This window comes from Ochotona curzoniae, unplaced genomic scaffold, assembly GCF_017591425.1.
Source record: "Ochotona curzoniae isolate NIBS_2020 unplaced genomic scaffold, NIBS_Ocur_1.0 contig_3819, whole genome shotgun sequence".
Lineage (NCBI taxonomy): Eukaryota > Metazoa > Chordata > Mammalia > Lagomorpha > Ochotonidae > Ochotona > Ochotona curzoniae.
Window position 1 is genome coordinate 55,609,383 of NW_024466004.1, and position 24,168 is coordinate 55,633,550.

Genomic DNA, 24,168 nt, shown 5'->3' on the forward strand with positions numbered 1-24,168 from the left:
GAGTGCATGGCCCCAAGTCAGTCTGAATGTAAAAATGACAAACTCAGCCGTTTTTATTATTTTCAGTATGTGTTGACAAAGGCACAGACATTTGAGATTTTCGAGACAATCAGGAGGGAATTTGAAGAGTTTGTTTAACTATCCCTTTGCTGGTCAAGAGCAAAGATATCAAAATTACGTCCTAAGGAATTAGAATCACCTGGGAACTTATGAAAAATGTAGATTTTTGTGTCTCATTCAGACTTATTGACTTAGAAATTCTGGGGTGGACCTGCAAACCTGTGGGTTAATTTATATATTGCTTTTGGAAAGAAAATACTTGAAAAGGCACAATGACAGTCATGGAGAAAAATCTTCTGGCCTCTACCTCACTTCCCAAATGGCCACAACTGCCTGGTGTGGGCTAGGCTGAAGCCAGGAACCAGGAACTCCACCCGGTCTTCCCATGTAGGTGATAGGAGCCCAAGCACTTGGGCCATCTTCTGCTGCTTTCCCAAGTAGGGAACTGGATAGATAGACTTGAACTGGCGCTCAACATTTGCCATATTTTTAATTTATTGTAACTTATTAACAGTGAGTGAATTCATGATGTTATACAACTGTCACTACTAGTTATGCCTGAAAATTTTTCATCACCCCATACAGAAACTCTGTAATCATTAAGCAGTAACTCTTCACTCTCCTCCAAACTTGGCTCATTGAAAACATCTAATATACTTTTCTGTCTTTCTGTATTTGCCTTTTCTAGATATTTTATATAAGTGGATCACTTGTAGCTTTTATATTGGGCTTCTTTCACTTTGCAGATTATTTTATGTCCATTGCAGAGTGTGGCAATATGTCATCCCTTTTATAGCAGGATAATATTCCATTGTATGGCTATGCCATTGTTTATCCCTTCACCTGTAGGCAGACACTTGAATTATTTACACTCGTTGGCTGTTGTGCATAATGCTACTATGAACATTGATGTACAGGTATCAGCATTTGTGTTTTAGCCAGCCTGCGAGGATATGGATGCACACTCAAGGGACAGGAGCTCTGGTCCAGAGTCTAAAAACTGCCCTAGGAGCCCAGAAAACTGTGTGGAGGCTGCAAGCCTGCCCTGCTGCAGCTTCCACATGCTAGGCCAGTCTCAAGGCTGTGGCCACTCACATTTGGCTTCTGCCACTAAGATCAATAAGTAGAGTTGTTCAGAGGTCTTAAGATGACAACTGGTAAGAAAATGCCTTTTCAGAATAGGGGTTCTCTTTGATCTTGCTTCAAGGGTGTTGCTTCAAAGCCCTTAGGATGGCAGAAAAGCATTTGTTACAAATACATATTCATTCAATAATTGCTAACTGGACTTGCTGGTCCCAATGTAAGTGTGTTAGAAAACTCCCTGACCACCTTGTCACTAACTGAAGTAACCATCGCTCTATTCTCACCTGTAGAAGTCAGTTTTGCTTTCTGTGGATTGCAGAGATAGAAAGTGAAAAGAAGCCGAGGAGAGATGCGTTTACTGTAAATGCACAGATGTTTGGCTAGTGGGTGAGGATTATTGTCTCAAGAATTTATAGACCCAAATGTTCTTCCTGTTCAAGAGGAACCACATCCTGAGTGGATGAGCAACTAGGAAATGACAGAGTCAGGATCAGAATCCAAATGTCCAGTCCAACTTTCTGGAATAAGTCAACTTGTATTTTCTGCTAGAGGCTTGAACCCCTTCAGAAATGGCGATTTTTAGCAGAGGATTTCTGGATTTGTAATATTTGAGGACCCTAAAGGAACAAGTCAAGTAGAATATCATAGCTGAGAGGAGGAAAAGGGAGACATTTTCAGCATCCACAGGATCACACCATGCAGTCTCCTGCAGGTTCCACTCTCACAGTCCCCTAGGTGCCAGTTCAGAAAAGGGTTGTTTCAAAAGAGGTGTGAGACAGAACAGCCCAGACTGCAATGGTCTGGATGTCATGATACCTTAAGGACAGTGGGGAGTGACAGAGGATAGTCCCTCTAGGACAACAGGAGGCCAAGAGAACGCACATCCTGTTGCCAGGCGTGTGAAGGGCTGCTGTGTGGGGGAAGGTGCCATTGTGCTCTGAGGGACTCAGAGGTTGGGAAGCATGGGGAGGGGCTGCAGGAGGCAGTGCTCCTCTCAGGGTCAGGATGGGTTTGCTGGAGGTGAGGTTGCTGTTGGCAGAACCTTCACAGTGGAGTCAGATGACCAGCATCCTCATTGTAGTAGGGCTTCTTGCACTGGTTGGGAAAATGCAGTGACATGACCCCAAGGTGCCAGTCGGAGCCCAGGGCAGTGTGACTTTGACTTGCCAGAATTGTTCAGTTGTTATTTGTGAAATCAGCATCAAAGGAAACATGATAACCATCTTTCTTGTTAGCTGTTTAAAATATGCCTCTCCTTTGAGGGGAAAAAAAAAGAAAAGAAAACATTAGGCATTATTGATGGAAATTTCTGAAATATTTAGAATGAATCTCTGTTAGCAAATTGATCTCCCTCTGGTTATACATTCAGTGGAGACCTCCATTGGATCTTTTCCTGAGAATGGTGCACTGCTTTGACCCGTCAGCATTTCCCTTGTTATGCTAATAATGAGAAAACTCAGTGTGGGTTTGCCTCCTGAGTAAGGATCTGGTGTGCTGACAAATCAGGGAAGATCCAGCCAGGTCTGAGGCACACATAGGGACGGTTTGATCATCCTTCATCATACATGCGGCCTTGGTTGAGTGAGATCTGAGGACTAAGGTAGCTGGCACGATCATAGACTGCAGACATCTGAAGAACATAACTAGTGGAGAAAGAATTGATTTTGCTTGAAACAAGGGATATCCTTAGGATAGGAATAATGGAATAAAACTAAGAGATTTAGACTGGATATCAGCAGGATATTTCCAAGCAGAAGATGGATGAAGCTTTCAGGTATTTCTAGGGAGAGTTGTTTTCTAAGTTACTTGGAAATCAGAGAGGCAAAAGCTGAGGCAATCTTGAGGAAACCATGGCCTTTGGGGACCAAGCAAACTATGGATCACTGGTGTCCTCTGCTCCCATTAGCTTGTCTTACAAGTGTGAGGAGCCTATGGCCGGTCCCCTCCTGAATGACTATTGTCCATCCCTAACACGTGCTTGCTGACTGCTCCAAGCTGGGAATTATTCAAAGGATGGTGTGGAGTCCCCACAGGATGTGTCTCAGTGTGAGAATCCCGGGAGAGCTTCCCCTTAGTGTTCACCTCCTGTTTGTTTATGCTGCCTCTGTAAGGTGGGATGAGGAGGTGAAAGCGAGCCAGTTGGCCAGTTCTTGTGACTTGGAGAAGGGGAAGATTTGAAAACTCAAGATGGAAAGAAGATGTCCTCTGCAAGGAGGGGCTAGGCACAGCTGGGGAGGATGGAGAAGCTAGCCACCTAAGCACAGGGCTTTTCCTCCCCAACTGAAGCATTGCTTTGGCACTCCTGGAATCTGCTTGCCATTGCTGAAGTCTAATATAGCCACCCATGGAAAAAGAGACACCCAACTTTTCTGCAACCACAGGACACGGTGTTATGATGGTATTCCTGGAGCAGCCTTTCTGGAACAAGCATTACCTAGATAAGGTGCGGGGACCCAGGCTTCCTTCTGAGACTAGTGGCAGAGGCCTTTGCATTCAGGTGTTTTTTTTTTTTTTTAATAAGCTTTGCAATAATACAGAGACATAGGACAATAGAAAGATGCACTGACATTTGAAGATTTTGTGTTGAAGTCCTGGGGAGTTTTATTACATCTTGCTGCCTCTGTGGTCACAGGGGTCAGTGGGCAGTCGAGGACACATTTTTCTATTACAGGATAGCTCCCATGTAATTTTCCACATTGAATCCTACCTCTTTTTTTATTATTAAATAAAATGTTGTCTTGCTTGAAATCACCTTTCTAGCATGTCTGGTCTGCACAGCTAGCCTTGTCTTCAAAGGAAATAAAATTCTCACTTTGAAAACAAATAGGAGATTGTTCTGTAGTGTGCTCTGCAAGGGGCTGAGTGCAGATGTGGCTCTGATGATTGCCTTGGCTGCAGACACCGTGGGGTCCATAATCTCTAGGCCTGGAATGCTTTGCAGTGTTCATTCGCCCTACTCCTTGACTTAGACAGCCTTTGATTGTCATGCCCGGCCCAGAATTCCTGACCTCAGGCCATGGTCCTGGTCACCATTTACATTTATGAAGACCTCATCTCTGTCTTTGTGATGCTCTGCGTTGGAGCCAAGGGAGAGGACGAATTGGCTGCAAAAGCAGGAGTGGAGGGCAGGGCTGCTGGGGAGTAGCTGAGCCACTGTCTGTGCTAGAGTCTGGCAGAGATGGTGAAATGGGAGGAGGCAAGAACATGGTCAAAAGCTGCAACATTCACTGGGAAGCAAGTGGCCTATGAGCACCTGAGCTGAGGTCCTACTGATGTGAGGCTCTGTGTAAAGCAGGGCTATCCTTTATTGCCGTGTGTACGTGTGTGTGTGTGTGTGTGTGTGTACGCATGTGTGTGTGTGTGTGGACGCATGCGTGTTTGAATTTTTATGCTGCATCACAGTGTGGATAATATCATGGAAGCCTTTGCATCCCTGTCACATACATGTCCTGACCCTGATTCTGAGGAGGGCAGGGCACCCCAGTGATCTTAAGAGATGCATGTAGAACATAAAATAAGATGAATTTGGATTTTTGCTCATTGACAAAGTCCATGTAATGATGAAGAAAGTGTGTGCAGAGAACAATGGAACGAGGCTTCTCCCAAAGCTGCTACTGTGCAGCATCGGGCCGCGTGGAGGGCAGGTGTCACTTTTACTGTTGTTGAACATTTAAGATGTCGTAGGCTAAGATCACAATTGTCTGTCTCAGTGTGACTCCCATTTACTTCATGTCAAGATGTGGGACGTCCAGCTGATGTAAATAGATTAATATTTAAAAAGTAATACAGAAGAATGAGGTTCTAAACATGTAATGTTTAATTATTAAAAACCCGTAATGGAATTCCAATCCAAACTCATCTCTCATGTCTCACTGGTGTACAGCAAAAGCTCAATTAGCCGGGAGCCTGCTTTATTCCACAGTTCATTTTAACTATCACCAGGCCAAGCCCATGCTTTCCTTCTTTTCCTAACAATTTGACAGGTTTTTTTTATCTTACAAAAACATTTATTTAAGAGACAAAGGTAACAGAGAGAGAGAGGGAGAGGAGAGAGCTCCCCATTGCAGGTTCACCTTGCAAATATTTGGGGAGGTGGTGAAGCTGGGAACTCAGCACAGGTCTTCTATATGAACAACAGGAATTTAGTCGCTTGAGCTGTCATTACTGCCTTTCCACATGAGTAAGAAGCTGGAGTCCAGAGATGGAGCCGGGAATAAAACCTGGACACTACAATGTGGGATGTGGGTATCCTAACCCATGGCTTAACCAGTGGGTGAATACCCCCTCATCTGCCTCACCCCCAGATCTCTTCAGCTGTCTAACCACGTAGATTCAGCAGGTAGTTTTATTCTTTTTCATTAGGTAATTGTTCCAACTCTTTGTAGTCAGATTGACTATATGTTGCTAACAGGACTTGGCAGAGAACTTGAGTGACTTACAACTGGTAGGACTTGGGAGAGTTGGGTTACCTTCTGCAAACCATAGTAGTAAGGACAAGTATAACACTTCTGGATTTAACAGGCTCTCAAATATTCACAGGATGTAGGTTCTCATCCAAAGCATTTCCTTGGTCAAGGGTAGCCATCGCCCTGTTCTGGCCCTTTAAGACATGTGTGTCACTCACTGTTAATGAGAGTGAATTTGCCCAGTAGCCTATGGCAGTGAATGGAGGAGATAAAATGATCAATATGAGTTGGACTAGGAGAAACCTTCATAGACCAATTTATTTCAAAATCAGTCTGCCAGCAAGACTGATTGAAGTAGTATTTCTTAGTTTTGTGTTTTGATTGAGTAGGCGGATAAACAGGGTCCCCTGTGTGTGAATATGAAAATACCGCGAGGCTCTTGGTTGTGGCCATGTGGCCATGGTGCTTGGGAACACATCAAGTGCCCATCCGTGGAGGTGGCTCGCTGTGCATGAGATGCTCCTTAATCAGGTGTTATGCAGAACATGCAGCTGGATGACCTCACATGCGCTCGGGTGCTGCCTCCAACTTTGGAAGGTCACACCCTAGGTAACAGTATTCATGACGTCCTGCTGCACTTGTGGGCTGTGTTGGGTAACTAGACCTGACACGACAGAAATTGAGTTTGTAGTGACTACAGAAGCAAAAACCACAGGGTGAAATGTAATAGGGCCTAGGCCTCAGTGAGCACAGGAAGCTGATGAGAGGTGAGTAGGGAGCTGTGAGACTGAGAAAAGTGCCATAAGGGAACAAGTCACCTTCATTGTTGGCAGGAGAGAGCCCGTTAACACGCTGCAGGGCCCAAGCATGGGGGTGGACTTCACTATCTCTGATAGTTCAGTTACAACCGATACTTGTATAGCAAACTCACCTGATGTGCTGGATGGTTCTCTGGAAAGTCTTAGTGCTGTAAGACCCAGGCCTAGTACCAAAAGGAGGTTTTTCTTAAGGGAAAAATGATGAGATCTAGGTTTCCTGGCTCTGTCTTACAGGTACCCAGTTCATTAAAATAGCATTTTCTCAGGTGTTTTCCTACAAAATCCTTCTAGCAAAAAGAGTGCTATTTGAAAAGTTGGGGGAAATGTTGGGTGGAGGAAGTCAGCCATATTTTGTTTTCCTCAGAGATTCTCAGAGGCTCAGTTGTGGCAATGTGCAATGACAATCCCAGCTGGAGGCATAGGGTCTTCTACATTTCCCCAGCTTCACTAATGACTCCTTTTGGGGGGTGGAACATAGTGTGGGTCTAGTGTCTCTCAGCATACACATTGGGCAGCAAGGAGTGGGAATGGGAATGGTGTATGAGGAGGGCGCAGTTGCCAAGATTTAGGTAAAGACAAAGATCCTACCGAGTATTCACATTTCTTCTTGTGGGGACCCTCAGAAGCAGTATTTGTCCTAAAGAGCTGTGTCCCAGTACCAGCTCGCTGCTTCTGAGACTGCAGAATGCATGGCTGTCTGCCACTTGGGTAGGAGTTGGCCCACCCTAGCCTTGCCTGAGAATGTCCATAACAGGGAATGGGATAGCATGCCACAGGGAGGAATGACTGTGGGAGCTTGAAGTCACTGCACCTTCATAACTCTGCCTCAGCTTTGAGCAGAAAGAAAAACCAGGAAGGGTGGTGGTAAGGATTAAATGGGTTAAAGTGTTCTAAATTGGTCTAAACTTTTGGTAGTCCTTAAAGTTATGGGAGCTCATGACCTAGAAGTCCAGGGAATTCAGCAAGATGCAGATAGCCACTGCTGTTCATCCTCATTGTTCTGATGATGATGATGGTCCCAGGGTATCCCCAAGAAGCAGGCAACGTTGCTTCCTGATGGTGTACAACTTTTGAGAATTTCCTACTCCAGTCATTTCCAGCTCGCTTCATAATCCTCCTGACCCATCACAACCTAAGCTCTGCCTGTGGGGTTTGCTAACTGTCTTTCCTCCGTGTTCCTCTGGCTTTATTTCCATGACTACTGTCTCCACCACTATCTAGGCTCTTGGCATTATCTTAATTTCAGACTCCCCAAAGAAGAAAATATGACAAATTCAGTGCGTTATTGTGCCCCTCTGAGGTAGATCCCACACGAGTGTCTTGAGGTACCTTTGTGTTCTGTCAGCTGTATAGGGAAATCACGAGACCATGGCCATAACAGGCATGCAGTATCCAATGGGTTCTGTTCTGGTGCGGTAGTTAGTAACCAGCTGTTTCTCCCCTCTTTTTTCCCTTCCCAGTTCTTTTTTCACTTTAGGACATGTATCAAAGGCATGCATTGATGTAACAGAATATGCCCAATAATGCTGCTTCTTTCATTTTTATGTATGAAGCCCTAAAAAAAAAAAGACAGTTTCACACATTTAGATTAATACCCATATCCCCTAATATTTCTTTCCTTTTGGTGTCACCAGATCTGGAGCCCATAGCATGGACTTTTTGGATTAAACAGCTCTACCATCCCCTTTGATTCAGGAGTCAAGGGTCCAATTGTATGATTAATCCAACAGGAAAGTATTGGGCCCAGCATGATAGCCTAGTGGCTAAATCCTTGCCTTGCATCTGCTGGGATACTGTATGGACACTGGTTCCAATATTGGTTACTCCACTTTCCACCTAGCTCCCTGATTGTGGCCTGGTAAAGCAGCAGAGGATGGCCCAAAACCTTGGGACCCTGCAGCCACACAGAAGACCCGGAGGAAGCTCCTGGCTCCTGGCTTCAGATTGGCTCAGCTTCAGCCCTTGAGGCCATTTGGAAGCAATGAACAGAAGATCTTTCTCTCTCTCCTTCCCTCTGTAAATCTGTTTTTCCAATTAAAAAAGAGAGAGAGAGAGAGAGAGAGAGAGAGACAAAACAAACAAAACCAGGAGTATTCCTCACATTCCTCACATCATTAGGAGAATGATGCAGTTAGTTACCCAGAGGTTAGGAGAGGAGGCTTTTCCCCAAGTGCTAACAATTGATGTATAATTGTTGCTAATCTTAATTATCTCTGGAACAAGATATGTTATCTGGCTGCTGGTCTCTTTACAGACCGCAGTGAGTGGTATTGTGATAGTGTCTGCAGCTTCTTGAATGTATTGAAAAGAGCTCTGTAAATAACAGGTGCATTTAAATAGATATGAATACATCTTTGTATCCCAGTTTTTCTTGCTTCATTCCTCGTAGCAAGTCAGCCATTCAGTCTGGGGAGGAGATTAGCTTGGGATAACCCGGGATTTGCTGAAGAGAGTGAGTTGTAAGAGGGATGCTTAGTGGAGAATTTAGCATTGTGAGGTGTTGGTTTCCAACCAGGTAGTTAGCACAGCAGGATACTAAAGGTTCAGAACAAAGATGGATGAGAATTAGACCAACTGTTAGACCAGAGATGGCCAGGAAAACTTTCCAGAGACAAATGATACAGCATGTGAGTTAAAAGAAATTGGAAGCAATCTAGCACATCCCTCCCAGATACCTGAAAAATTGTCATTACACATGCTCTCTCACACAGGTTTTAATCCATTTTAAAAAAAGAAAAGACAATAGGAACTCAAACTGGTTCCTTCTCCACAAGTTTCTGAGCCCAGCTCAGTGGCGTTATGAATTTGCAGCTTTGTGCACCAGATGCCATAAATGTCACATTTGTGTGTGGCGGAGCATAAGGGATTCTGTTGGTGACTCTGACCCCAGTGACTGGTGCTGGCCTGGAGCAGAGCCTAGGGCTAAAACAGCCAGAGTGAACTTAAGACCACATCCTGGCCCCCAAAGCTCCTCATTATTGCAATTACATTGCTGTCAAACACAAGCCATGGGAGACTGAGGAGGGGGGAAAGTCTGGAGGTCAAGTGTTTTGTTGATTTGGGTTTCTTAGTTGTATTTCTGTGGTATACTTTTTACTTTCATGTATATACATCATGGGAAAATTCATAGCAGTGGGTTTTCTCTTTGTTTTCTAGAACTGAAATTAAATAGAACAATAATGAGTAAGAGTAGATTGTAGGTAAACCAGTTAGCCCCTCGTTTTTTTTAAAAGATGAAAACATTATTTCTGTGTATTTGTAAGAATGTGCATATTTACATGGCACTGTATGTTTTTAGAGTGCTTTCATTTGTATTGTTTGATCATCACAGCAGGCATTGAAATGAGAGCTTGGGACCTGAGGACACAGAAGCAGGGCTCCAAGTTGTAGGGGAGCATTGAACGTGGACATTCCAACTCCTCATTTATCATGTCTCATTGCAGACCATGCTGCTATCCACTGGTTCACTCCCCAAATGGCTGCAATGACCAGAGCTGAGCCAATTCAAAGCCAGGATCTGGGAACTTCTTCTGGGTCTCCCACATGGGTGCAGTCCCAAGGCTCGACTGCCATCCTTGACTGCTTTCCCAGGCCACAACCAGGGAGCTGGATGGGAAATAGAACAGCTGAAATTCCAAGTGTCACCCATGTGGGATCCCAGCACGTGCAAGGCTGAGGATTAGCCAATTGAGCCATCGCACCCCTGACAGTTCTGATTTTAAAGAACCTAAAATTGTGAAGTGGGGAGGAAAGACAAGAAAAAGAAAAAATCCTACCAAACCCATGCAACTGTTCAGGATAAAGGCAGCAGGTTATGCTGGAAAAGGTAGGTTAGTGGAGAAGAAGCCTGCTCTTTGCACGTATAAACCAGCTGGAACAAATGACTTCTGACATGACTGATGAGTATTCAGGAACATACATCCTTGTGTGGCCAGCCACATGCTTGAGGGACCATGTGAGATGGGAATTTTAGGAAAGTAAGAAGAAGCATCAGAAGAGTATTATTGAGGTATGTAATACAAAGTCTGCAGTAAACACAAAAGATGGATTAAACAGTAAAGAAGCAATATATGGGATAGTTTACCAAGCTGTCCATAAGACTATCATTTACTTTAAAACTAGCAATTTAGAATTTTCCCCATGTCATGCGAACACCCAGAAAAGGTGGAAAGACCTTAAGGGTGCGCCTAGTTAGACCACCATTCTGATTACTGTTTAGAGTAGAGATGTGTGGATGTGTTGGAGAGAAAAAGTAACTGAGCACTTTGGAAAAGGCAGTGGCAGAAGGAGAGAATCCTGGATGTGATTAGCCATGTTCCCAAAAATTTAGAAAATTCAATGGGTTGTAAAAACATAACCCATAAAGTGATGGATTTGATCCTCTTGACCAGAGGCTCAGTAGTATTTAGAGGACAAGGGCAGTAAGTTCTGAAATGTTTATTTTACCAGGGAGGCTAAGATACAAAGGTCCCAAGCCCATAAGGAAGTAAATGTCCAAAAGACCTAGGAAGTCGATGGAAGCAAAAACAAGTAGAAGTGGATGGATCAGAGTTAAGAGGATGTTTTGTCATGTTTAACAAAAGACAGTGAGAACACAGAACTGGGAAGCTTCTATTTGGTTTCCGCTATGTCTATAAAAAGAATGTTTTCTATACCAAAAATGGTAGGATAAATACCACAAAGAAGACCACACATCTCAAGTCAGGGAAGGAGAGATAGGCAGAGAGCACCTGCTCTGCTAAACAAATCTAGATCTTCTAGCCCCATTAAGGAAATTCGTAGAGAATTTTATATTTACTTTTGGATAATCTTTTACTTTTGGATATTCTTCATGAAAGACATGAAGAATAGGAGAGGTTCCAAAAAGACAGAAATGAACAGATGTTGACCAAGTTTTCAAGATTGGGAGAGGATTTCTGATTTCTGAAACTCAACACCACCCCCAGGCTGGATGGCTTGCCTTCGGAAGTCCTTGTATGTGTCATGGAACATGTGGTTGATGAGCGTCCAAGAGAACAAGGTTTTGGTTGACCAGAAACTCAGGAATAGGCAGCTGAACAGAATGAAGAGGATGGGCTGACAGCTCTGGATCTGAAGCCTGGCTCCACTGCTAATGGACTGTGAGACTGGGAAAAATCACACGATCCCTCGGAGTCTTCATTTTCTCACCTTCAAGTTAATCGGAGGGTGGAGAACCCCAGTAGTTTTCTGTTTGTTTGTTGTTTGTTTGTTGCTGTTTTACAAGTTTGTTGTCAGAACTCAGGGGATAATCTAAGTGAAATCTTAAAGTTATCTCAGAGGAAATAATCTAAGTGAAATTGGCACATGAGGGTCTTCAAAATGTTTGTGGAAAATACATGTTATTAAAAAAATAAAGTGTGTCTGGGTTTCAACATTTGGAAGCACTAAAATAAACATTTTTCATGACATTTTCTGCAAACTCTTTGGAGTACCCTCATATAACACACATTCCTTCAGTATTTATTTCTTAAAGCGAAGATCTAACAGCAGAGCATGTGTGTGAAAAAGCATATGCGTTCTTGGGTGGCATTAACAGCGGTGTAGTAGTACCCTGCAGGAGGGAGGAGGGACTCACTGGACTCTGCCAGTCAGGCTGCAGCATCTGTTTCTGGGCAAGGTGAAGCATCTGCGGCAGGAAAGGTCTCTGGACCCTCGTCTCCTGGGGAGAGGATATAGATAGTGGAGATGTGGAAAAGTCATTTAGACGAAGCACAATGGCTCCTTTCAAGTATTTGAAAGGCTGGGGTTTTGGAAGCATGGTCATGTGTTCTGGGAGACCCTGGAGAACAGCATGACCATCAGTCAGTGGATGTAACAGGGAGGTTAAGTGCTTTTGCTTCCTCACCATCAGCACTGCCCAGTTCCAAAACGGGCTGTCTTGTGAAGCACAGAGCTCTGCATTTATTTTACTACTGAGAAGCTGGTGTGAAGGAGAACCATTGCAGTGGTGTGACCCTCCCTGTGGCTGTGTAGTGGATGTGGAAGGATCTCTCTCTCTCTCTCTCTCTCTCTCTCTCTCTCATGGAAAATTGAGTATCACCAGGGAGGCTGCTTATGTGCAGATGGAAATCCATACTTGCTAGGGGAGACAGGTGCTGTTCAATCTGTGTGTTCAGTGTCTGCATTTCTGGAATTTTTAAAGAGCAGGTTGTCAACTTTTAGGCAACCATCTTAACCCTGTGCTTCTGAAAGAAAATGCAAAAATCCCTTTGCGGTAGTGAGGCAGGATCTGCCATCCATTATCTGCATAGGTAATCTGTAGCAAGTCATTTCATCTGTCTAAATTCCAGTTATCTATATGATAAGGCGCTTGTGGAAATTAGATGAGGTCATCCATGCAGCATGGTTACTAGTGCTTAAAGAACACCAGCCCCCATTACGGCTATAATTTATTAGGATTACATTGGAATAGTGTCTGCAGTAGACACTGTAATAAAAGCCGTGCTTTTGATGGAGTGTCCTGGAGAGATTTGAGGACTGGGAAAACCAACAGCAGAGGCTGAAATAGGGATATTGGAGCACACACAGGGAGAATCAGGTTGTGACCCAGGGTGCACTTAAAAGATAGCTGAGTGGGAGGTCTGGCATGATAGCCTAGTGGCTAAAGTCTTCGCTTTGAACATTCTGGGATCCCATATGGGCACTGGTTCTAATCCTAGCAGCCCCACCTCCCATCAGCACCCTGCTTGTGGCCTGGGAAAGCAGTCGAGGACAGCCCAAAGCCTTGGGACCCTGCACCTTCGTGGGAGACCCAGAAGAAGCTCCAGGTTCCTGCCTTCGGATTGGCTCAGCTCAGACCGTTGCAACCACCTGGGGAGTGAACCATCAGCAGAAGATCTTCCTCTCTGTCTCTCCTCCTCTGTGTATATCTACCTTTCCAATAAAAATAAATAAATCTTTTTTTTACAGGTAACTAAGTGAGGCAATACAAGTTAATACTTTAGCCAGATACCTAGCAGGTAAGGGCCAAGCCATCAGGAGGTAGGTAGTTGGCGGATGAGACCTCCCTAGCAGTAGCCACAGGTCTTTGAGAATTGGGCTGAGGTGGGGGTCACAATGTAGGATTGTCAGAGGGGCTGTTTAATTTTCTCTAGCAGTGCCCTTGACATGAGCCACCTGTATACACATAGCCTGGGTCCTGCGGCATTTTAGTGGTGCTGCCTGCTGCATGCTAAATTACAGCTCAGTGGATGAGGGTGCTAAGACTAATTTGAATAAAATCTGTAGAATAAACAGAGTTGCAAGCATCACTGACAATAACAGCACTTCTCCCAAGGAGTCATCATTAATGTCTGATGAGCTACATTTAGTTAGCTCTGACACTCAAACCAGGTATTTTTCAAAAGCTGGACTGAGGCATGATGGAAGAAATGAGGTGAACACTCACCTACGAAGTGGGCAATCAACCCGTTTCACTTGTTTTTACATGAGGTTGATGGGTCTCCTTTATATACCGGTCCCAAAGTCACCCTCTGGCACTTTTCCCATATAGAAAGGGGTTTTTACGGTCACACGCAATGAAACTCCAATTAGCCATGTAGACGAGGCTGCTTCAAAAAGTTGATGGACATTTAATTCCATTTTTTTTAATTTCATTTTTTCCATAAACTTTTTCTGAAGCTTCCCCACCCCCTGTACCTTTTGTATTTAGAAAATAAAGGGAGAAAGAATACACAGCACCAAGGGCACATTTGAAAGCAGGGTCAAGTATGTAAAGGTAATGTAGGCACTAATTCTCTCACTGGCTGTTAGCAGATAGCTTTGAAACTCCTTAAGGCCAAGGACTGAGTGTCATGCCTCCGTGAGCGCAAAGCCTGTGCCTTCAGCATGGCTTGATGTTTACTTTTGAATAACTTAAATCCCTACAATTAGACACTCAATCTTGTCTTAAGCTTCAGGATGTCACAAGTAGAATCAGTACAAGAAGCAGCTTAGTTTTCTATGAGCTTCAGTTTGCAGCAAAGATGGTTGAGTAGAAAATGGTGCACCCCTCATTTCCTGCAGTAGACTCTGCTGTGTGAGTGCAGGGACTGCCTTTTTGTTTTGCTAAGATTTATTTATTTTTACTGGAAATTCAGATCTACAGAAAGATCTTTCATTTGTTGGTTTACTCTGCAAGTATCCACAGCGGCAGGAGCTGAGCTGATCTGAAGCCAGGAGTCAGCAGCTTCCTCCCTGTGTGCCACGCAGGTGCAGGGACACAATGCATTGGACCATCCTCGACTGCTTGCCAAGGCTATCAGCAAGGAGCTGGATGGGAAGTGGAGCAGCTGGGACTCGAACCAGCGCCTATATGGGATCCTGGCACATGCAAGGCAAAGACTTTAGCCACCAGGCTACCAGGCCAGACTCAGAGGCTGCCTTTTCTTCAACTTAGATCCCAAGTTCCTAGTACAGTGCCTGACACACAGTGAGATTTCAATGAATGCTTATTTTTTTTTAATGCACAAATATCATTATGAGATGGCAGTTTTTCCAAGGTAGGCAATCAGCATAATATCTGGAGCTGGCAATGAGAGATTTGCTGAGCATAACAAACTCATGATCATGGAGAGAAAGTATGAAACATTCTTTTTTTTTTTTTAAGATTTATTTCTTTTTATTTGAAACGAAGAATTTACAGAGAGTGAAGGATAGAAAAGGTCTTTCATGCACTGGTTCAATCCCCCAAATGGCCACAACAGTTGAAGCTGAGCTGATTCCAAGCTGGGAGCCAAGGGCTTCCTCTAGGTCTCCTACATGGGTGCAGGATCCCAAGGACTTGGACCAGCCTCCACTACTTTTCCAAGCCATAAGTAGAGAGCTGGATCAGAAGTGGTGGAGCCAGGACATGAAGCAGCACCTATATAGGATGCTGGCACCACAGGTTGATATTAACCTACTGTGCCACTGCGCCAGCCAACACCTTCTTTTTCACGTAGTAGGTTTTTCATATCTGTAGTCACATGGTAGCATCCCTTCCTCCTCATGTGTTTCCCAGGTTGTGCTGTCACTATTAGTGATCTCCTGTCCCAGTGAGCACCTGAGGCTGAGTGATTAAATGCCTGCATCTGTTCTTCCCCGCCCAGCTACTGAGGTTGCTTCCAGGGCAAAATCTCATTGCTCTGGGATTTCTCGGGCCATTTCTGTAGCTTCTCAGAGCCAAATAACAAAGATGAGAGAGGTAGGCATTTAGCACCAAGTAAAGCGGAGTTTCTGATGCTTGAATATTGTTGGTTTCTAGCTGGATGACTTGTGTTGGGAAGATGTAAGTTGCATTTATTCAGCTTTAAATGAAGTCAAGAATTTTGTGATAATTGGCTAATGCTCTTATGCAATCAAACATGTCAGCCCAAGGGGAGAGTCGCCTTCTTCTGAATCATGTGTTTGGTTGTCAGGACAGACTGGAAGCCAGGATTCTACCTCTTGCTTTAACTGTGGACTCAGAGACTTGGGTCAGTAATGAGCCATTTGTCAGTACTCATTGAGATCCTGGCAACCAAGCCCATTTCTGCTCTACAGAACTCGTGGCATAAGAGAAAGAGAAGAACCTGTGACCTGGCCCAAGATTTCTGGAATCTAGCTCAAAACTTATAAGCACAACTTGAGTCATGATATAAGGTTCTGTAAGGGCTGCTCCCTGATCAGACTTTTCAAATGTAGTAAAGATACTCTGAGCTTCTCCTTGAATTCCAAATCCTGTTTGGTGAGCAAAAGGTGAAGAAAAAGACAAAGCGAAACAAAACTAAAAAAAAAACTCAGTAAGATGGGTCAATAGGAAGAAGTGTGTAGCAAATACCATCGTGTCGGAATCTCAACCTGCAGAACATTCTGTTTTGAAAATGAACTTTTTCTGTGAATTTGCCTTATTATTCAAGAGCCCTTGCTGTTTCTGTCGGAATCACTCTCCTTAGTTCTGTATGACTTTGCCCATTCATTGCCAGACCACCTTCTTCCTCTCTCCATCCTCAGATCCAACTTTGCAAGGAAACGGGGCCACCCACCTCTCACTCCCCTCACACATACACTCGCTCTAGCAGACCGGGTTGGCCTGTCCTCAAGGCGTCTGATACTGTGGCTTCCTTTGGAAGACAGTTCTACCATGGGATGAGTCCGGCAGATCATCCATCAGCTCTGTTTTCTAATAAAACACGCACAGCGCAGTTTATGGCTTCCACTATTCAAATAGCAGTTGAACCTAAGAGGAATTATTCATTTTAATGGTTCTAGCCCTCATTTCCAAGCATCATGCTGCTTTATCAAGCTTTTGCCTGAATTAGGGAATGAGTGGCCTGGGGAAAAGATGACAGCTCAGCCTCAATTGGATAGTTGCTTCTCAGGCAGGTGAGTGGCTGCGGTGCAGGCAGAACTATCTGGCTGCTACGAGGCTGGCTCCTCATCACTGTGGGTCAGCCCTCTGCTACCGCTGCAGCCATCTCCTGGCAGGCAGGCAGGTAGGGGCTGGTAGCTGCGTACCTACCCAGGGAGTTTTGTGCTTCATTTTATCTCACACAGGCTCATAGGAAACTGGTGAACAGAAATCTTCTCTTCCCTTCTTGCACCATCATTTCCTCCCTACAACAAAATGAGCTTAAAACATTTGGAACACTGAACTAGAGCCCTGCTGGACACAGTGTCTAGACCCAAGGGAACAGTTACTTCTGCAACTGTGGCACCACTCCAGGGCAGAGAGCAGGTGCTTGTGTGGGGTTACGCAGAAGCCCTCAACTCCTGCAGGAGGTGAATGCTTGTGGGTGGGGTGGGCCCCAAAATCTTAACACTGAGCATCCTCTTCATTCTTGAATGAGCTAGTAATTTTTTTTCCCCCAAGCTTGCCTGATGATAAGTTCAAAGCTACATTCAACATGCCTAGGCTTAGAGAATTACCCTCTTATGACAAAGTACAAATGTGCTCAAAGAACTACAATCGATGAACTGTTAACCCAGGTGCTATCTTCATGGATAGAAGCACAAGAAGATTCTAGGAGGTGGTTCAAATTGTTGACAGCATTTAAGAAGATGCTAAGTTTTTTTAACTGTTCATGTATGGTAAATGTGTTTTGGACACTAGATAAGAAAGATTCCAACAAAATGATTTCTTAATTAAATACTGCCTGATGTCAGATTACCACTCACAAGGTAGTGGCGGGTTCCATTAAAAGGATGAACTTCACTCCCAGGGCTGACAGCTGATGAATGTGTTAATTAGGAACTCTGTCCCCCTCCCCCAGCTAATTGAATCCAACTCTTACGCCCAGCAGAGTGTATATATTGGGCCCATGTGGGTAACCTCGTGGCATACTTGGGCTTTGACTTTGAATGTCTGTGTAAAAATAAAAGCTCAGTTGCTAACATGAATAGCTTTCTTTCTTTCCAGGAGAAACATAAGATGGAAAGAGTTAGAGGAACCAGAAATTCTGCCTTTCATTTTTCTTGTATCGAGAGCAAGTGATCTTTCTGCTGAGGCAGTGTCTTTTGAGCAGTTTAGCAGTGTAGGTTGCCACACATTTATTTCACGGGGAAGGAGTGAATCCATCAGGCCACTGAGCTTATAAGTACTACCCTGGCCGCCAGCCACCAAAATATAAATACTCTAAATGGACTCAAGGAAATGTTCATTCTGTTGTTTAGAATTGGACACATCCCAGGGAGGTAAATCTAATCTTTGTGGAGGACTGCTATTACAGGGTTGAATGGAGTACACATTTGTTTATCTCCCCTGTGATCTCTTTGTCTTCCTGGTGATACATGATGGATTCGTGATACAAAGCATTTCAGCTGTCATGCTCAGTGGCATCGCATTTGCTGACTGTAAAGATTGGCATCGTGAGCCAGTTCCAGCCTCTGTCCAGTCTTGGATCTGTTAGGGAGGGAAGTGGAACCCAAGAGGCCAGATGCCATCCAGAACAAAGCCGGGGTGGAACGCGGGAGAAATCATTCCTGGGACTTGTGAGTTAATGTCACACTTCTTCAGCTTTTATGATACTTGAAGGAATTTTGGTACTTCTTGGCATAATGAAGTAAAAATATTGCTTCAAAAAGTTGTTAAAAATAATGTAAAATTTAAAGACATCTGTGCGGAAGGGAGAGGAAGAAATACCTACAACACCGCAATTCAGGAAAAAAAAAACAGTTTATAAGATACATGCTATGTATCTCATGGATATGCAAATGTTATTTTATTAAAGAGAGTGATGAAAGATATATTTTCATCTAACCATCACATCTTAAGTAATCAGCAGTGGCACTTATGATGAAATCTTTAATTACTACTAGTGTGTCATTAGATAGAGATAGAATGAATAATGGGACTGCCTTTTATTGCCTCACATGATATAGCCATTTGTGCCATAAATTCATTGACCTCATCTTAAATAATGTATCCTGTAAGGCAGACTTGATTCATTATTTCTTAAGTGACAGTTTTTTTCCCTGTCTAATAATTTTTTTTTTTTTGCTTCATCAGGATTGCTTTTCTGTATTTTTAGGTTTCTGTTCTGAGCTGACATGTAGTATGGCAAGGGGTGACATGTGCACACTCCTGCCACTCCAGAATGGGGCCACGATGAGGTGCCACACCACCACCTTCATCTGGGGTGCTGCTGAACATCAGATAGCTAACATCAGGCTTTGCCTTCCTAGGAGAATATTAGGATTTTGTTCCTAACTTTGATGTCAGTAATTCTCTTAATGTGAACATAAAGAAAACATAGTGGATATTCTCACTTGATAACTGGGGTAGATCTTGAACATTCAATGAATTATTGAAAGAAAAAGACATTTCAGTTATATTTAGATTTTTTTTACTCCACTTCAAAATACTTATTTAGGTTGAGGAAATAGGAACTCTTGGGAGGCAGATGATTCAATCTGCCAATTTAAACTCAACTGAGGATTTCAGAAAAACTTTCCCCTCATGATTAAAAAATAAGAACCAAATAGTATGCCAGAAAAACTGGTATATTATTTTAATGACGTTAATTTACTGGTAATGTTTTTCATAGTCTGTTAGTAAAGAAACTGTGTTTGATTCTGCATTAAGCTTATGAATTTTCCATTTAGGATTTGCATAGATGTCTAATAGTGAAATAGAAGCAAGTGGCTTTATTTCATGATAGAACTTATAATGCATCATTATGTGTAAGTTTTATTTAAATTATCATGTTTCCAAAATAGAAGTGTGTACAAATCATGTTTTTACTATCAGTTTTCTTAGTCTTTGTCTAGAAGAAAATTTTTCAGCTTTTGGTAGGGACTGTGTAGGTCTCTACTTGTCAGAAGCAGTTCTGCAGTATCTGGACATTGGTTATCTCAACCATAATAAAGGCTTCCCTTAATCCAGGCAGAACTTAAAACACTATAGTCAAACACTGGAACATGTTAGTTCTGGCATTTAAAAAAAAAAAAGATTTGCTTATGTTTATTGCAAAGGCAGATATATATATATATATAGAGAGAGAGAGAGAGAGAAAGATGTTCCATCCACTGGTTCACTCTTCAAGTGGCCACAATGGCCAGAGCTGAGCCAATCTGCAGCCAGGAGACAGGAGCTTCTTCTGGGTCTCCTAAACAGATGCAGGGTCTCAAGGCTTTGAGTCATCTTCTACTGCTTTCCCAGGCCACAAGCAGGGAGGTAGAAGGGAAGCAGAGCAGCTGGGATAAGGAACACATGGGATCCTGGCACGTGCAAGGCGAGGACTTTAGCCATTAGTCTAATGTTCTGGCATGTCCCCCCCCACCCCCCACTCCAGCAACAGTAAAACTTCGGATAACTGAGGAAATACCTGTCTCATCAACCAAAATCACTTGGCAATCTTTCACTGCCCAACAATTTTTGTTGACAATTATTGTGAACAATCAGTGTGATATGAGACCAAACACAACCTAAGGCGTGCCAATAAGTACGCTCTTCAACCTCACCCCATCAGGTTTGTTACCTGGAAATGCCAGTGGAAGCTGTAGTGGGGGTGGGGAGTGGAGAGTGAGAAGGAAAGAGCGGATCTACCCATACAGACTCACATTTGCCATGTGGGTGTTCTCCCAGTCACGTGCTAGCAGGCCACCACTGTTTACAATCAGGGAAAGCTGAGAGGTAAATGAGATGAGTAGTCAAATGCCCAGCATATGTTGTTTATGCATTGTTTATGTGACCAATCATTATGAAAATGTATCATCTTTTAATTATATTGGTTTAGGATAGTTTTTTAAATATATATATATATCTATATATATAGCACCCACCACCAACAGAACAAGGCAACACCAAGAGCCAAAAGCAGATTCCATTTAGAACTGTCTTGGAGCCAGTGCCTTTGAGGGCGCGGGGTGAGGGGTGGGGAGGGCTTAAATTCAGTAAGCCCACCATTGCTCAGTTTCACAATCCCTCCTCTGCTGCTATGTGGCTGGAATGCTAGGGAAATGAAAAAAAAAAAAAAAAAGGAAGAGAAAAAAACAGGGACAAGAATAAGGAATAGAAATAAGAATAAAGAAGAGAAAAAAAGATGGTGTGTGTAAAATTCTGTCAAAAAAAAAAAGTAAGGCACTGAAAGAACTATTGAAAATTTTGACATCTGTTTATCTGTTTATAGCTATGGCAAGATTACTCATATTAATTCTTGTTTAAAATGCCATATGAAGGAAAGACATTTGTGCAAACAAGAGTCATATTTGAATTGTAGATCATGTCTTCACCATCTGTGAGAGCTGATGGTGTTGCAAAATTAATGTGTTAATGAAATCACAATAATTTCTCCAAAGTAATGGGTTCTGAAGCCGAGAATGACTATTTTTTGAACTTTGATGTCTAGTGGTTTCCAGTTGGGAAAAGCTCTCAGCCTTTAATTAGTTCTGCAGCCCAACTTTAAAATAAATTTGGTGATGTCTTCCTTTTGCCAGGAGTCGATACGAAGGCGGGGGTTGCGGGGGGAGGAGTGGAGGGAAGCCGTAACAACTTTTGGAAAATGTTCTCTGGTGTTTGAAAAGTTGTTAAATAAGACTGCCTGCCAAGAAATGTCACCAAAAATTCTGACTACTGAGAGAGAGTGGGCAAACAGCTCAAGAAATAATCCGGGCTTGCGGCAGCATCACAGGTTGGGAATAGCTGAACCTCACACAGACTTCACAACTAATTCCAAGGTTCTCCTTGGAAGCCAGACATAGCGATGTTCAGTGCTTTGTATTCTTGGTTAACACCATGTACCCTTTCCAACCGTATTATCCAACACTGAAGTGACTTCGCATGAGCGGAATTTGCAGGGATGTATTGCAAGTCCATGGAGCTTTCTGCTTGCCTCCCAGGCTACTGAGATTGGCATCTACAATGGTCCATTCCCTATCTCCCTCCCTCACCTTTAAAGAGTGGAGATAGGAGGCCAGATCCACTCCCGGGATATCCTCCTGTTTGTATAGATCCATCTTTAAATCATGCTTGAGGGGGGGAAGAAAAAGAAGTTAAAGAGGTATAGGAAACTGAGATCATTGCTGTCCCAAAGTTACCTTAAAAAAAAAAAAGCAAACCTATCATTTCATGCACCCTTTAGAATATGCCCTTTCAAAGGAAACCCCCCTTCTGCCTGTTTTAAAAAATAAGTGAATCAATCTGAAACAATCCTTTTGTGTGAGGTGAAGCTTCCTTTTGCCCGAGGAACTTGCTGATCTCACCTGTGTGGTTTTTCTATTGCTGTGTTGTAGGTATGTGACTGGTGTAAGCACATAAGACACACAAAAGAATACCTGGATTTTGGGGACGGGGAAAGGCGGCTTCAATTCTGCAGCGCCAAATGTCTCAATCAATACAAAATGGACATTTTCTACAAAGAGACACAGGCCAATCTTCCAGCTGGGCTGTGCGGCACACTGCACCCTCCCCTGGAAAATAAAGCAGAAGGCTCCGGGGTGCAGCTGCTCACGCCAGACTCTTGGAATCTCCCGCTCACAGATGCCCGCAGGAAGGCCCCCTCCCCGGGGGCTGCCGCTGGCCAAAATCAGGGCCCCGGACCCTCGGCGGCGGCGGCGGCATCGTCCACCACTGTCTCCCCCTCCGACACTGCCAACTGCTCTGTCACGAAAATCCCCACGCCAGTGCCCAAGTCTATCCCCATCAGCAGCGAGACGCCAAACCTCCCACCTGTCTCCGTCCAGCCTCCGGCGGGCATCGGGCCTCCACTGGGCGTCCCGCCTCGCAGCCCTCCCATGGTGATGACCAACCGCGGCCCGGTGCCGCTGCCCATCTTCATGGAGCAGCAGATCATGCAGCAGATCCGCCCGCCCTTCATCCGCGGGCCCCCACACCACGCCTCCAACCCCAACAGCCCCCTCTCCAACCCCATGCTGCCGGGCCTCGGCCCCCCGCCGCCTGGCGGCCCCCGCAACCTGGGCCCCACCTCCAGCCCCATGCACCGGCCCATGCTGTCCCCTCACATCCACCCGCCCAGCACGCCCACTCTGCCCGGGAACCCCCCGGGCCTGCTGCCCCCGCCGCCTCCGCCCCCGCCACCGCCGCCGGGCGCGCCCTTGCCCAGTCTTCCCTTCCCGCCGGTGAGCATGATGCCAAACGGCCCGATGCCGGTGCCACAGATGATGAACTTCGGGCTGCCTTCGCTCGCCCCGCTGGTGCCACCCCCAACCCTGCTCGTGCCATACCCAGTGATCGTGCCCCTGCCAGTGCCCATCCCTATCCCCATCCCCATCCCCCACGTCAACGACTCCAAGCCCCCCAACGGGTTTTCCAGTAACGGGGAGAACTTCATTCCGAGCGCCCCTGGCGATTCCTCGGCGGCGGCGGGGGGCAAGCCGGGCGGACACTCCTTGTCCCCGCGGGACTCCAAGCAGGGCTCGTCCAAGACGTCCGACTCTCCGCCTGGCTGCTCGGGCCAGGCCCTGAGCCTGGCGTCTGCCGAGCCCAGTCGGAGCGAGGTGGTGGACCTGACGCGGCGCGCCACCAGCCCCCCGGGCACGGGTGGCCCGCTAGGCGGTGGCTTCCCGGGCAGTATGCTGCTGCACGGCCCGCAGGACGGCGTCATCGACCTGACCGTGGGCCACCGGGCCCGGCTGCACAACGTGATCCACCGCGCGCTGCACGCGCACGCCAAGGCGGAGCGCGATCCGGGCGCAGCCGAGCGCAGGACCTGCGGCGGCTGCAGAGACGGCCACTGCAGCCCGCCCGCCGCCGGCGACCCGGGCCCGGGTGCCCCCGCAGGCCCCGAGGCCGCTGCGGCCTGCAACGTTATCGTGAACGGGACACGCAGCGCACCTGCCGCCGCCGCCACCGAGGGCGCCAAGGGCGCGGAGCCTCCGCCCGAGCAGCCGCCGCCGCCACCGCCACCCCCGCCGCCACCGCCGCCCGCACCCCCCAAGAAGCTGCTGTCGCCCGAAGAGCCGGCCGTGAGCGAGCTGGAGTCGGTGAAGGAGAACAACTGTGCTTCCAACTGCCACCTGGACGGGGAGGCGGCCAAGAAGCTGATAGGGGAGGAGGCCCTGGCGGGGGGCGACAAATCAGACCCGAACCTGAATAACCCCGCGGACGAGGACCACGCCTACGCTCTGCGAATGCTGCCCAAGACCGGCTGCGTGATCCAGCCTGTGCCAAAACCCGCCGAGAAGACTGCCATGGCGCCGTGCGTCATCTCGCCCATGCTCAGCGCCGGGCCCGAGGACTTGGAGCCGCCGCTCAAAAGGAGGTGCCTCCGAATTAGAAATCAGAATAAGTAAAAAAAAAAAAAATGTTTAAGGTTTGTATATTCTCCCCACCGGCGCTCTGGCAACGCGCTTTAGAGTCGCGGTCGGGCCTCACCTGTTGTTCC

General features: G+C 45.5%; 1 protein-coding gene across 1 annotated transcript in view; it reads left to right on the forward strand.

The window, feature by feature from the left end:
* Positions 1–24,076, forward strand: part of LOC121158797 (sine oculis binding protein homolog) — a 138,447-nt gene extending 114,371 nt beyond the window's left edge. Inside the window, exon 6 of the mRNA XM_040983852.1 lies at positions 22,058–24,076. Within this exon, the coding sequence (XP_040839786.1) occupies positions 22,058–24,076 (2,019 nt within the window). The remainder of the gene's footprint in view (positions 1–22,057) is intronic.
* Positions 24,077–24,168: the final 92 nt, after the last annotated feature.